This window comes from Nansenia antarctica (assembly GCF_963989245.1).
Source record: "Nansenia antarctica genome assembly, chromosome: 9".
Lineage (NCBI taxonomy): Eukaryota > Metazoa > Chordata > Actinopteri > Argentiniformes > Microstomatidae > Nansenia > Nansenia antarctica.
Window position 1 is genome coordinate 44,758,638 of NC_137679.1, and position 14,080 is coordinate 44,772,717.

At 53.0% G+C, this 14,080-nt stretch overlaps 1 protein-coding gene across 1 annotated transcript in view; it reads right to left on the reverse strand.

The window, feature by feature from the left end:
- The window catches only part of dachc (dachshund c), a gene marked incomplete at both ends in the record, with an annotated part of 15,287 nt that extends 15,022 nt beyond the window's left edge, over positions 1-265 (reverse strand). The window contains one exon of the mRNA XM_080539834.1: positions 172-265. Coding sequence (XP_080395960.1) covers positions 172-265 — 94 coding nt within the window. The remainder of the gene's footprint in view (positions 1-171) is intronic.
- Between the last annotated feature and the right edge of the window lie 13,815 nt (positions 266-14,080).

Sequence of the window (14,080 nt, forward strand, 5' to 3'; positions counted from 1 at the left end):
ACCGGCTTGATCCCCGGTGCGCCCCCCGGGCTGGTCGGGAGGAGGTCCGCTCGGAACGGGAGGAGACCGGAGGGCAGACCGGAGGGGAGGGAGAGAGGCGGGGAGAGAGAGGAGGAGGAGGACGGGGTGGAGGTGGAGGTGACCGGTGGCGGGGGAGGTGGTGGTGGTCACCGGGGGAGGTGGTGGTGGTCACCGGGGAGGTCGGGAGCGGTGGCGGGGGGTGGACGAGCGGGATCGAGGGCATGAGAGCCGACGGTGACGCCATGCTGACACGGTAGCCTACTACTCACTCTCTCTCTGTCTCTCTCTGTCTCTCTCTCTCTGTCTCTCTTATTCTCTGTCTCTCTTATTCTCTCTCATCCTCTCTCTCTATCTCTCTCTCTCTCTCTCTCTCTCTCTCTCTCTCTCTCTCTCTCTCTCTCTCTCTCTCTCTCTCTCTCTCTCCTCTCTCTCTCTCTCTCTCTCTCTCTCTCATCTCTCTCTCTCTCTCTCTCTCTCTCTCTCTCTCTCTCTCTCACTCTCTCTCTCTCTCCTCTCTCTTCTCTCTCTCTCTCTCTCTCTCTCTCCTCTCTCTCTCTCTCTCTCTCACGCGAAACAAGTATCAAAGTATCGAAAGTCAAAGTGTGCAAAAAGTACAAATGAAAAAAAAACTGAAGGATCGGTAGCGACCGGAGGGTTTTGAGACGGTCCGCCGGTGGGAAGTGAAGAGTTCCGCGCCAGGCAGAAGAAACGGGTCCGCGGCCGCCGATCCCACGGCTGAGTGAGACTGAGAGACGCGCCTGCTGTCATCACCGGAGAGGAGAAGGAGGAGGAGTCACACCGGAGAGGAGGAGGTGGAGGAGGAGGAGGAGGAGGAGGAGGAGGAGGAGGAGGAGATATTCTTGGAAGAGACATCCCACACATCTGTTGACCTCGTTTAAAAAACACACTGTTTAAACCATACGTTATTACATACGTTATTATTAGCCTAAAGCACTGGCGGACTCAGGGGGGGGGGGGCGGACTCAGGGGCGACCGCCCCCCCCTGGTGCGCCCACGGATGAAAACGTCGCGCTAAAGTGCCCTTTTGAGTGGAGAAATTCGCGCTAAAGTGCCCTTTTGAGTGGAGAAATTGAGAGGACGTGCCCTATTGGCTGCCCTAATAATGGTCTAAACTTGACCATGTGCCCCCATAGTTGAAAACGGCACGCTAAAGTGCCCTTTTGAGTGGAGAAATTGAGAGGACGTGCCCTATTGGCTGCCCTTCCAATGGGAAAACATAGCAAGAAAATTAAATAACGTGTCTTAATGAGTGCTCTGTTAGTGGATACAATGTGATGCAGCTTACTAGGGCAGGCTTTCTAGGTCTAGGGGCGTTGCCAAATAGTTAAACCCTGCTTACATTCAAAACACATTATATGGCCATCAGCAAATATTTTCTGCGTTTTTGCATGGGGCCGATGGGCTAATATCTAGCTAACATTTAGATGTTTCTCGATCTGCACTGTTCTGCACTGACAAAATTAATTGTTGCCAATGATTAAACATTAACGTTTAAAATACTCATTCCCAATCCCATTGTTGAAAACATACTATTCCATCCATTTCAGTTTTAGACACACCCCCTCTCAAATGTTCAGATGATGTCAGAGAGGGCTTTTAATGCAGTCTGCTCTAACCTGGAAAAAGGACACCCTTTGTAATCCCCACTGCTACCTAGTTAACTAACACTACTTTACATTGTTAGCAGGCTCACGAAACAAGCTGTGGGTTGACTAGCGACTAGTGATTTTATCTCTCGCGTGATGGGGTCCCATGTCGTGCAGCAGGTGCCCTTTTTTTCTTTTCGCCCCTGCACTTCAAACAGCCTGAGTCCGCCACTGGCCTACAGGTAGGCTATTAACAGGTATCGGCTACTGGGCGCGACAAACTTTAAGATAACAGAAAGAGGAGATACACTGTTGTTTGTGTTTGTTTTGTTCTTTGTTTTCTGTACAGTGTCCTTCGGTTTGAGAAAGGCGCTTTTAAATTAAATCTAGGCTATTATCATTGTTATATTATGATTATTATGATTATTCTTATTTCAATACCGTTTTGTTTTAGTGGACTGCACTTATATAGCACCTTATTCCAAAGCGCTTTACAATGGCCTCTCATTCACCCATTCACACACACATTCACACACCAATGGCGGCAAGCTACCATGCAAGTCACCGGCCCGCTCACTGGGAGCAATTTGGGGTTCAGTTTCTTGCTCAAGGACACCTCGACATGTGGCCAGCCGGGGCTCGAACCGCCGATCTGCCAACCTTGTGATCATTAGACGGCGGCTCTACCTCCTGAGACACAGACGCCCCTTTTAGTGACTCTCTAACGCAGTCCAAGCGACAGAAAATAAATATAGCGCAGAATTCCCTTTGACTCTGACAGATGAGCACTTAACACACTGAATAATACAACATACTTCTGCAGGGCCAGCCAAATGACCCTGACCTTGACCCCTGACCCTAAACCTGTTCCCTAAATTGCTCTGAGCCCCACCCCCTCCCCCCTCCTCCTCCCCCACACCCCAGAGAGGAGACAGTGTGTGAGCAGTACAAATGTCACACTGAACACACACCACACCATACAATATCTTCCGATTGTTCATAAGGTTGTGGGTTCAATTCCCGCTGGAATGTACCCACAGATAATAATAATAATACTAATAATACTACTACTACTACTACTAATAATAATAATAAATTGTATTTATATAGCGCTTTTTGGGGGCTCAAAGACGCTGACAATATGGGAAAAACAGAAAACACAGAAACAACAAGCAACAGATAACATGAGCACATAGAACACAGAGTTAACAACAGATAACATGACACATAGAACACAGAGTTAACAACAGATAACATGAGCACATAGAACACAGAGTTAACAACAGATAACATGACACATAGAACACAGAGTTAACAACAGATAACATGAGCACATAGAACACAGAGTTAACAACAGATAACATGAGCACATAGAACACAGAGTTAACAACAGATAACATGAGCACATAGAACACAGAGTTAATAACAGATAACATGACACATAGAACACAGAGTTAACAACAGATAACATGAGCACATAGAACACAGAGTTAACAACAGATAACATGAGCACATAGAACACAGAGATAACAACAGATAACATGACACATAGAACACAGAGTGTTGTGGATCCCGCTTCGGCTCCACTCGCTTCCACCTCGGCGCCGCAAGGTCCCGCTTCGGCTCCACTCGCTTCCACCTCGGCGCCGCTCGGTGAGACCAATCAGGCTAGCCCCCTTTTTTTTTTTTTTTTTTTTTTCAGATTTTATCCCCTTTTTCACCCAATTTTGGTAGCCAATTATCCCCTGCCTATTGCGTAGGATCCGCCGCACGACCCCGTGGCCGGCAGTCCCAGAGGAGGGCGCCAGGCAGACTAGCTGACTGGCTCCTCGAGCCCAGTACCGTTACTCCAGCACCAGACGGGGGCGGTGTTGCGCGACGGATCCTTGTCCGGAACTACTCCTATACCGCCCTCGGGAGCGGCCGCCCAATATGTCGCTCCCCGTGTGTGCCCCAGCCATATCCGGATCTGGCGAGCTGGGATACGATCCCAGTCCCCGGTGGGCAACTTGCACTAGTGGCCAGTGCTTAGACTGCTACACCACCGCGGGGCACTGCCTAGCCCCTTTTAATAAATACTATTATTATTACCCTAGCCTCTGTGTCTGTCTGTTCTGGGGTACTACCACATTTGACCACTTGATCCAGTCCGTAACAGATTGATTAAGCCAAAATGAGTCAAGGCGGTATCCCAGGACAGGCGGACGGCCACACCCCCGGGTTAGAGCCCAAGCCTATTCCCCTCCCCTTAGTTAAATTAGTTTTAGACCACTCATCCCAGCTCGCCTCCCTTCAGGGCGAGTTAGCCAAAGCCTTCCCCTCGGTCCAAGGAAACATCGCCGAGCTCCAGGGCTCATCCACCGCCACCTCCGCTGTGCTCGCGTCCCTCGCCGCGCAGATGAACACCCTGGTGGCAGCAGTGAACTCAATCCAACTGAGGCTGGACGCGCTCCCCGGAGGGGCTGCGGCCCCCGTTCCCCCTGGTGCTCAACCCGGAGTCCCAGCTCCCCCTGATCTAGCTCCCTCCCGACCCGAGCCCAACCTCGTTACCCCTAGGGCATTTGGAGGGGAGTTTAACCTATGTAGGGGGTTCCTTGCCCAGTGCGAACTCCTTTTTAGATTCCAACCCTCCAGATATGGTTCGGGGGAGGCCAAGGTTGCTTTTATTATGTCCCTCCTTCTTGACAAGGCACTCAGTTGGGCCATAGCAGTCGTTGGCCGAGAACCCCAGCTAGCTCTGGACTATGAGGCTTTCCGTCAGGAATTCCTTTTTGTTTTTGACCACCCCACGGACGGCGAGGACGCAGCCAGTAGGCTGCTAGGACTCCTGCAGGGTCCCAGGTCCGTTGCCGAGTACACCGTCGAGTTCCGGGTCCTCGCCGCGAACAGCGGGTGGGGAGACGTGGCGCTCCGTTGCGCCTACCGGCGTGGGCTGAGCGAGGCGATTAAGGACCTTATTGTCCGGGACCGTCCGCACTCGCTCCACGAGCTAGTCACCCTGGCCTTGCTCATGGATGAGCGACTGCGGGAGCGCCACCGAGAGCGCAACCCACGCTCCACGGTTCCCCTGCATCCTGGTTCCAGCCGTACGCCCACTATCCCCAGCTCTGCGGTAACCCGCTCTGCACTGCCCCCTCGTGTCCCCATGCTGCCCCCGGCCCCTTTCTCCTCCGGGTCGGGGGAGGAGCCTATGCAGATTGGCCGGTCTCGTTTGTCTCAGGAGGAGAGAGAGCAGAGGATGCGGGATCACCTATGCCTATACTGTGGGAAGCCCGGACATGTTCTCCGGACGTGCCCGGCTCGCCCAAAAGACCCGGCTCACTAATTGGGGGATTATTAGTGAGCCGTGCCTCGTTCCCCCAGCCCAACGGAGACCTCAACCGCCTGTTCCCAGCCACCCTTTCCTGGGGTAAGGAGTCCCTGTCCGTCAGCGCTCTTATTGATTCTGGGGCTGACGAATGCCTCATGGACATTACTCTGGCTCGTCAGGCTGGTATTCCACTCGTTCCCCTTGACAGAGCCTTGTCCCCCCAGGCTATTGACGGGCGTTCCCTGGGTCAAATTACTCACAGCACTGAATCCCTCACCCTCACTCTGTCTGGTAATCACGTGGAGACAGCACGCTTCCTTGTTTTGCACGCCCCCACTGCACCCCTAGTGTTAGGTAGGCCGTGGTTAGAGAGACACGATCCGCACATCTCCTGGACCACTGGGCGGATTTTGGGCTGGAGCATTGCTTGTCATGCCAACTGTCTGCGCCCCGCCCATTCTCCGTCCCAGGCCCGTAGTCTCTCCCCCGGATCTCACCGGTGTCCCCTCCGTTCATCACGACGTCGCCCTGGTGTTTAGTAAGGACCGAGCCCTCTCACTTCCCCCTCACCGGCCTTATGATTGTCCCATCGACCTCCTTCCCGGGGCAGCCCTTCCCACGGGTCGTCTCTACAACCTCTCGGTCCCGGAGAAGGAGGTGATGCGTAATTATATTGCCGAGTCCCTAGCCTCAGGCGTAATTAGACCATCGTCTTCCCCCCTAGCGGCGGGCTTCTTCTTTGTGGCGAAGAAGGATGGTAGTCTGAGGCCCTGTATTGATTTTCACAAATTGAATGATATCACCATTAAAAATAAATACCCACTCCCCCTTATGAGTTCCACTTTCGAGCCACTCACTCACCCCGGGTGTTCACCAAGCTTGACCTTCGGAACGCCTATCACTTGGTTAGGGTCAAGAAGGGGGACGAGTGGAAGACCGGTTTCAACACCCACCTGGGTCACTTTGAGTACCTTGTGATGCCCTTCGGCCTATCCAACGCACCCGGGGTTTTCCAGGAGCTGGTGAACGATGTGCTTAGGGGCATGATCAACGTCTTCGTTGTGGTTTATCTGGACGACATCCTGGTCTTTTCCCGGACCATGGAGGAACACCACCAGCATGTTCGACTAGTCCTCCAGCGCCTCCTGAAGAACCGCCTCTATGTCAAGGCAGAGAAGTGCGCCCTCCACTCCACCTCCGTTACCTACCTTGGGTTCGTCGTGGAAGAGGGGCGGGTGCGCGCGGACCCGGCCAAGATCAAGGCAGTGGTAGAGTGGCCGCGGCCCACCGACCGAACCCAACTCCGACGCTTCCTCGGGTTCGCCGGGTTTACCCGGCGGTTCATCAAGGGGTTTAGCCAGGTGGCGGCCCCCCTCACCGCATGCACCTCCACTGCTCACCCGTTCTCCTGGAGCCCGGAGGCAGAGGCTGCCTTCACTGCCCTTAAGGGCCTCTTCACCACTGCGCCGGTGTTGGCCCACCCCGATCCAGCAAGGCAATTCATTGTGGAGGTGGATGCATCCGACACGGGTGTCGGGGCCGTCCTCTCCCAGCGGTCGGAGGAGGACCAGAAGATCCACCCCTGCGCCTACTTCTCCCGGCGTTACGACCCAGCCGAGAGAAACTACGACGTGGGAAACAAGGAGCTTCTGGCGATCCAGGCCGCCCTCGGAGAGTGGAGACACTGGCTGGAGGGAGCGAAGCTGCCGTTCCTCGTGTGGTCAGATCATAAGAATCTGACCTATATGAAGACGGCGAAGAGGCTGAACTCCAGGTAAGCACGCTGGGCCCTCTTCTTCAGCCGGTTCGACTACACCCTCACCTACCGCCCGGGGTCCAAGAACGTCAGGGCTGACGCCCTCTCCCGGCTGTTCCCGGGGGAGCCCCCTGAGGTTCCGGAGACCCGGGACACCATCCTTCCCCCAGCCCGAGTGGTGGGTGTCGTCACCTGGGCCATCGAATCGGTGGTAAGGCAGGCCCAGCGTGCCCAACCCGACCCTGGCAACGGACCTCGGCACCGGCTGTTCGTGCCCCCCGCTGTCTGGGCACAAGTGCTAGAGTGGGGTCACTCCAGCCATTTCGCTTGTCACCCCGGCGTCCACCGGACGGCGGAGTTCATCAGCCGGCGGTTCTGGTGGCCCACTCTCCTGGGGGACGTCAGGGAGTTCGTGGGTGCTTGCACCGTCTGCTCCCGAAGCAAGGCCTCCCATCGCCCGCCTGCGGGTCTCCTGTGCCCCCTTCCCATCCCCGGTCGGCCGTGGTCTCACATAGCCCTGGACTTCGTTACGGGCCTCCCCATGTCCAGGGGTAAGGATACCATCCTGACCATTGTCGACCGGTTCTCCAAGGCGGTCCACTTCGTTGCTCTCCCCAAGCTCCCCTCCGCGGCCGAAACGGCCGAGCTCCTCACTCTCCATGTGGTTCGTCTCCATGGGATCCCCTACAACATTGTGTCCGACCGGGGGCCCCAATTCATTTCCAAGGTGTGGCAGGCCTTCTGCAAGGGGATTGGGGCCACGGTTAGCCTCACCTCCGGGTACCACCCCCAATCCAACGGGCAGGCTGAGCGAGCCAACCAGGCCATGGAGACGGCTCTGCGGTGCATCACCACTAGCAACCCCGCCTCCTGGGCCAAGTACCTGCCTAGGGTGGAGTATTCTCTTAACACCATGGAGAGTTCCGCCACAGGTATGTCCCCTTTTGAATGTTCCCTTGGTTATCAACCGCCTCTATTTCCCCAACAGGAGCTGGAGGTGGCGGTCCCATCCACCAGGGTCCACCTCCGCCGGTGTCGGCGCATCTGGAGAACTGCCCGGGCCGCTCTGCTGCGAGCCACTGAGCGGTCCCGTCGATGCGCCAACCGGCGGAGGGTGCCGGCCCCGGCCTATCGACCTGGCCAGAAGGTCTGGCTATTGGCCCGGGCCCTATCCCTCCAGACCTCCCAGACCTCCTCACGTAAGCTTAACCCACGCTACGTCGGTCCCTATACCGTCGACCGCGTCATCAATAATTCTGCGGTGCGGTTGAACCTCCCGGCCGCTCTCAAGGTCCACCCGGTGTTCCATGTGTCCCTCCTCAAACCCTTCTCCACCAGCCCCCTGTCACCCCCTGCTCCAGCCCCCCCAGGTCCTGGAGGATGGCGACCCTGTGTGGTCGGTGGACCGTCTAATGGCCGTCCGCCGTAGGGGACGGGGGTTCCAGTGTCTGGTAGACTGGGTGGGCTACGGCCCCAAAGACCGGAGTTGGGTGCCCCCGTCCTATCTCGCTGATCCGGCTCTGCTGGACGAGTTCTACCGGGCCCACCCGGAAGCTCCAGGGCGGTCGTCCGGTGCCTCCCGTCAGGAGGGGGGTACTGTTGTGGATCCCGCTTCGGCTCCACTCGCTTCCACCTCGGCGCCGCTCGGTCCCGCTTCGGCTCCACTCGCTTCCACCTCGGCGCCGCTCGGTGAGACCAATCAGGCTCAATCAGAGACAGCTGCGCCGGCTCCAGCAGGTGTCTACAATCTCAGGAGGAGAGACCTGGATAAAAGGCCCCGCAACCTGCCGTCTGATGCTTGATCAATCTGATCCTATGTGTCCACTCCTGCCTGCCTGCCCTGCCTACCCTCCTGCCTGCCTATCGACTACTCCTCCTGCCGAAGCCCCTGCCTGCCTAACGACTACTCCTCCTGCCGAAGCCCCTGCCTGCCTGCCGACTACCCCCTCCTGCCTAAGCCCCTGCCTGCCTGCCGACTACCCCCTCCTGCCTAAAGCCCCTGCCTGCCTGCCGACTATCCCCTCCTGCCTGACCCCCGCTTGTCCTACGACCCTTCTCTGCCTAGCCCCTTTTAATAAATACTATTATTATTACCCTAGCCTCTGTGTCTGTCTGTTCTGGGGTACTACCACATTTGACCACTTGATCCAGTCCGTAACACAGAGTTAACAACAGATAACATGAGCACGTAGAACACAGAGTTAACGACAGTCAGATAACATGAGACACATAGAACACAGAGTTAACAACAGATAACATGAGCACAGAACACAGTTAACAACAGATAACATGAGACATAGAACACAGAATTAATAACAGATATCATGACACATAGAACACAGAGTTAACAACAGATAACATGACACATAGAACACAGAGTTAACAACAGATAACATGACACATAGAACACAGAGTTAACAACAGATAACATGACACATAGAACACAGAGTTAACAACAGATAACATGACACATAGAACACAGAGTTAACAACAGATAACATGACACATAGAACACAGAGTTAACAACAGATAACATGACACATAGAACACAGAGTTAACAACAGATAACATGACACATAGAACACAGAGTTAACAACAGATAACATGAGCACATAGAACACAGAGTTAACAACAGATAACATGAGCACATAGAACACAGAGTTAACAACAGTTATATAACAGTTAGTTCCGACCAAGTAATTTGATTGGACAAGAGGCATTCCATGAGTGCTGATACACAGTATAACAGCACTGGGACTTTTAACTATATGTATCACTCCGAAATGACCGTTAATACAAAGTAGCTAGCCTGCAGATGTTTGTGTTCAGGTTAATAGGCAACAGTCCAGTTGCGGAACAATTTTTGGTTGACGGAGCCAAAATAAATGATTAAATAAACAAACAAATCATAATCTGTTGTCGCTTATTACTGTTAACTAATAAATGGCGCTGTAGAACTGTTGTATAAAAGCAATATCACACTGGAGGTCGTGCTGTTATACTGAATATCAGCCTGCGACCTTGTACCTACGACCCAATCACAGCCCTGCTGATATTCAGTATAACAGCACTCCCTCTCGTGTGATATTGCTTAACCCTCCGATTCCTGGGACATCACATGCGGGATGACCTGGCCTGGAAGGACAACACAAAAGGCACCATCAAGAGGGCACAACAGCGGCTATACACCCTGAGATGCCTCAGGAAAGAACACAACAAGCAGGAGATACTGGTGGCCTTCTACCGCGGCGCAGTGGAGAGCATCCTCACCTACGGCATCTGCAACTGGTTCTACAGCTGCACAACAGCGGAGAGAAACGCGCTACAGAGAGTCGTGAGAACAGCACAGAAGATCACCGGCGCCCCCCTCCCCTCTCTGGAAGAGCTGTACAACACACGCTGTCTCAGGAAGGCCTCCAAGATCTCCAGGGACCCGACCCACCCTGGGCACGTACACTTTATCAGGCTGCCCTCGAAAAGGAGGTACAGGACCCCGGCCGCTAAGACAAACAGACTGAAGAACTGCTTCTACCACAGGGCCGTCAAGGCCCTGAACACAGCAAAGGCCTAAGTTCTGGGCCCAGGACAGTCCGGACGGATTGTATGGCAGCTAGTGCTGAGGCACAAACATGTACATTTCAAGCCTGCAAACTGTGACACTTTAAATAACGTGAAAAAATACTTTTGTGCAATATGACAACCCTAGTTGACTATCTGTGCAGTATAGTACAGTGGATTGTGTACATAGCCTTTATTTATGTAAACCAGCTCCTTACCTTCTTGTGATTTTATTCTTTTTCTAAAAGTTTTTTTTTTTCCCCTTTCCTAACACCAGGGGAGCCACCCCTCCTAAATTTCGTTGTTTGGTACCTGTACTGTAGCAATGACAATAAAGTCCATTCATTCATTCATTCATTCATTCATTCAAATAACATGAGCACATAGAACACAGAGTTAACGGACAGGCACAGGGAACAACCCAGATAAGTAGGCCCACCGTAGTCTTTACTGTGCGTCTCACTGGGTATAAAACCCTCTGTTTCTACAGCACTAACATCACCTCTTTTACCCTATCATCAAACTTAATCTCCCACAAATCTGTCCCGGGTGTAGGCTAATATAAAGGCACCAGAGGACTCATACACACACATACACACACACACACACACACACAACTCCCCTAACTGGGCGGACTAGAATGAAAGGGTGCGAGGGTTTTGCGGAGCGCTACTACTAGAGAGAGAGAGAGCTTTGATGCCCTGACGATGTTCTCTTAGATGTGGTCGCCAGAGTGTTCTCTCTCCACCTCATTTCACATCGGAATTCACAGAAGCTTTCACGGAACATCATACTGATAAGGATCTAAGGCTACGGAGAGGGGGGAGGAGGGGGAGGGGAGGGGGAGAGGGGGAGAGGAGGGGGGGGGGCTGCCTCCAGAGACCATGTTATTAAGAAGAGGAGGAGGAAGAGGAGAAGTAGAGACAGGAGGGAGGGAGAAAGAAAACTTCCCTGTTCTCTCCCTCTCTCTCTCTGCTCAAAGGACTCTCTCGCACACTCTCTCCATCTCTCCACTTTCTTTCCCAATAATCCTCTTGTTTTTTTTTTTTTTAATTGACTGAAATTAATCTTAGGGATGTAGATGCTCGATTTGCATTCATTAAAAGTCAAGTGAAGAAGTCAAGCTTGATTCTAATCAGATTTGCTTAATTATGCTTAGCTGGAGCGTCTCTCTGGAGACCGATAACAACCAGCCTCTGTCTCTGAGACTCCCCGTCCTGCTGAGACTGCATGTTCCTGCTGAGAGAAATGTCATGACTCTCTCTCCCTTCTCTCTCTCTCCTTCTCTCTCTCTCCTTCTCTCTCTCCTTTTCTCTCTTTTTCTCTCTCCTTCTCTTTCTCCTTGCCTCTCTCCTTCCCTCCCTCCGTTTCTCCCTCCTTCTCTCTCTTTTTCTCTCTCTCCTTCTCTCTCTTTTTCTCTCTCCTTCTCTCTCTCCTTTTCTCTCTCCTTCTCTCTCTCCTTTTCTCTCTTTTTCTCTCTCCTTCTCTCTCTCCTTCTCTTCCCCCTTCGCTCTCTCCTTTTCTCTCTTTTTCTCTCTCCTTCTCTCTGTCCTTTTCTCTCTTTTTCTCTCTCCTTCTCTTCCCCCTTCGCTCTCTCCTCTCTCCCTCTCTTCCCCTTCTCTCCCTCCTTTTCCTCTCTCCTTTGTTCCCGCCTTCTCTTCCCTGTCTCTCCCTTCTCTCTCTCCTTCTCTCCCTCCTTCTCTCTCTCCTTCTCTCTCCCCTTCTCTCTCTCCCTCTCTTCCCTCCTTCTCTCCCCCTTCCCTCTCTCCTTCTCTGTCTTCTTCTCTCCCTCCTTCTCTCCCTCTCTTTCTCTCTCTCCTTCTTTCTCACTCCTTCTCTCTCCTTCTCTCCCCTCTCCTCTCCTCTCCTCCCTTCTCTCCCTCCTTCCCTCTCTCCTTCTCTCTCCTTCTCTCCCCTCTCCTCTCCCCCCTTCTTTCCCTCCTTCTCTCCCCTCTCCTTCTTTCCATCTCTCCCTCCTTCTCTCTCTCCTTTTCTCTCTCCCTCTTCCTAGCTCCTAACCCCTAGCTCCTAGACCCTAGCTACTAACCCCTAACTCCTAGATCCTAGCTCCTAGACCATAGCTCCTAACCCCTAGCTCCTAGCCCCTAACCCCTAGCTCCTAGCCCCTAACTCCTAGCCCCTAGCTACTAACCCCTAGTTACTAACCCCTAGCTCCTCGACCCTTGCTACTAACCCCTAACTCCTAGACCCTAGCTCCTAGACCGTAGCTCCTAACCCCTAGCTACTAACCCCTAACTCCTAGACCGTAGCTCCTAACCCCTAGCTACTAACCCCTAGCTCGTATAGACCCTAGCTACTAACCCCTAACTCCTAGACCCTAGCTCCTAGACCGTAGCTCCTAACCCCTAGCTACTAACCCCTAGCTCCTAGACCCTAGCTACTAACCCCTAGCTCCTAGAACCTAGCTCCTAGATGGTAACTCCTAGACCCTAGCTCCTAGCCCCTAGCTACTAACCCCTAACTCCTAGCCCCTAGCTCCTAGCCCCTAGCTACTAACCCCTAGCTCCTAGAACCTAGCTCCTAGCCCCTAACTCCTAGATGGTAACTCCTAGACCCTCCTAGACCCTAGCTCCTAGACCCTAGCTCCTAGCCCCTAACTCCTAGATGGTAACTCCTAGACCCTCCTAGCCCCTAACTCCTAGATGGTAACTCCTAGACCCTCCTAGACCCTAGCTCCTAACCCCTAGCTCCTAGACCTTTGACAGTGGAAAAAGTCACGACAATCTGATTGACACATGGCATCAGAGCCATGTGATTTAATGTTAACTGAGTAGAGCCCTCAGCTGTTCCTGACCATGTGACCTGATGAAGAAAACCCCCCTGTCATAATGAGTCATCAGCAGTACGTCACCCTGCAGGCCACAAGATGGCTGTTCTCTGTCTCTGTGAGATGGCTGTTCTCTGTCTCTGTGAGATGGCTGTTCTCTGTCTCTGTGAGATGGCTGTTCTCTGTCTCTGTGAGATGGCTGTTCTCTGTTCTCTGTGAGATGGCTGTTCTCTGTCTCTGTGAGATGGCTGTTCTCTGTCTCTGTGAGATGACTGTTCTCTGTCTCTGTGAGATGGCTGTTCTCTGTTCTCTGTGAGATGGCTGTTCTCTGTCTCTGTGAGATGGCTGTCTCTGTCTCTGTGAGATGACTGTTCTCTGTCTCTGTGAGATGACTGTTCTCTGTCTCTGTGAGATGGCTGTTCTCTGTCTCTGTGAGATGACTGTTCTCTGTCTCTGTGAGATGGCTGTTCTCTGTTCTCTGTGAGATGGCTGTTCTCTGTCCCTGTGAGATGGCTGTTCTCTGTCTCTGTGAGATGGCTGTTCTCTGTCTCTGTGAGATGACTGTTCTCTGTCTCTGTGAGATGGCTGTTCTCTGTCTCTGTGAGATGGCTGTTCTCTGTCTCTGTGAGATGGCTGTTCTCTGTCTCTGTGAGATGACTGTTCTCTGTCTCTGTGAGATGGCTGTTCTCTGTGAGATGGCTGTTCTCTGTCTCTGTGAGATGGCTGTTCTCTGTCTCTGTGAGACGGCTGTTCTCTGTCTCTGTGAGATGGCTGGTCTCTGTGAGATGGCTGTTCTCTGACTCTGTGAGATGACTGTTCTCTGTCTCTGTGAGATGACTGTTCTCTGTCTCTGTGAGATGGCTGTTCTCTGTCTCTGTGACGGCTGTTCTCTGTGAGATGGCTGTTCTCTGTCTCTGTGAGATGGCTGTTCTCTGTCTCTGTGAGATGGCTGTTCTCTGTCTCTGTGAGATGGCTGTTCTCTGACTCTGTGAGATGGCTGTTCTCTGTGTCTGTGAGATGGCTGTTCTCTGACTCTGTGA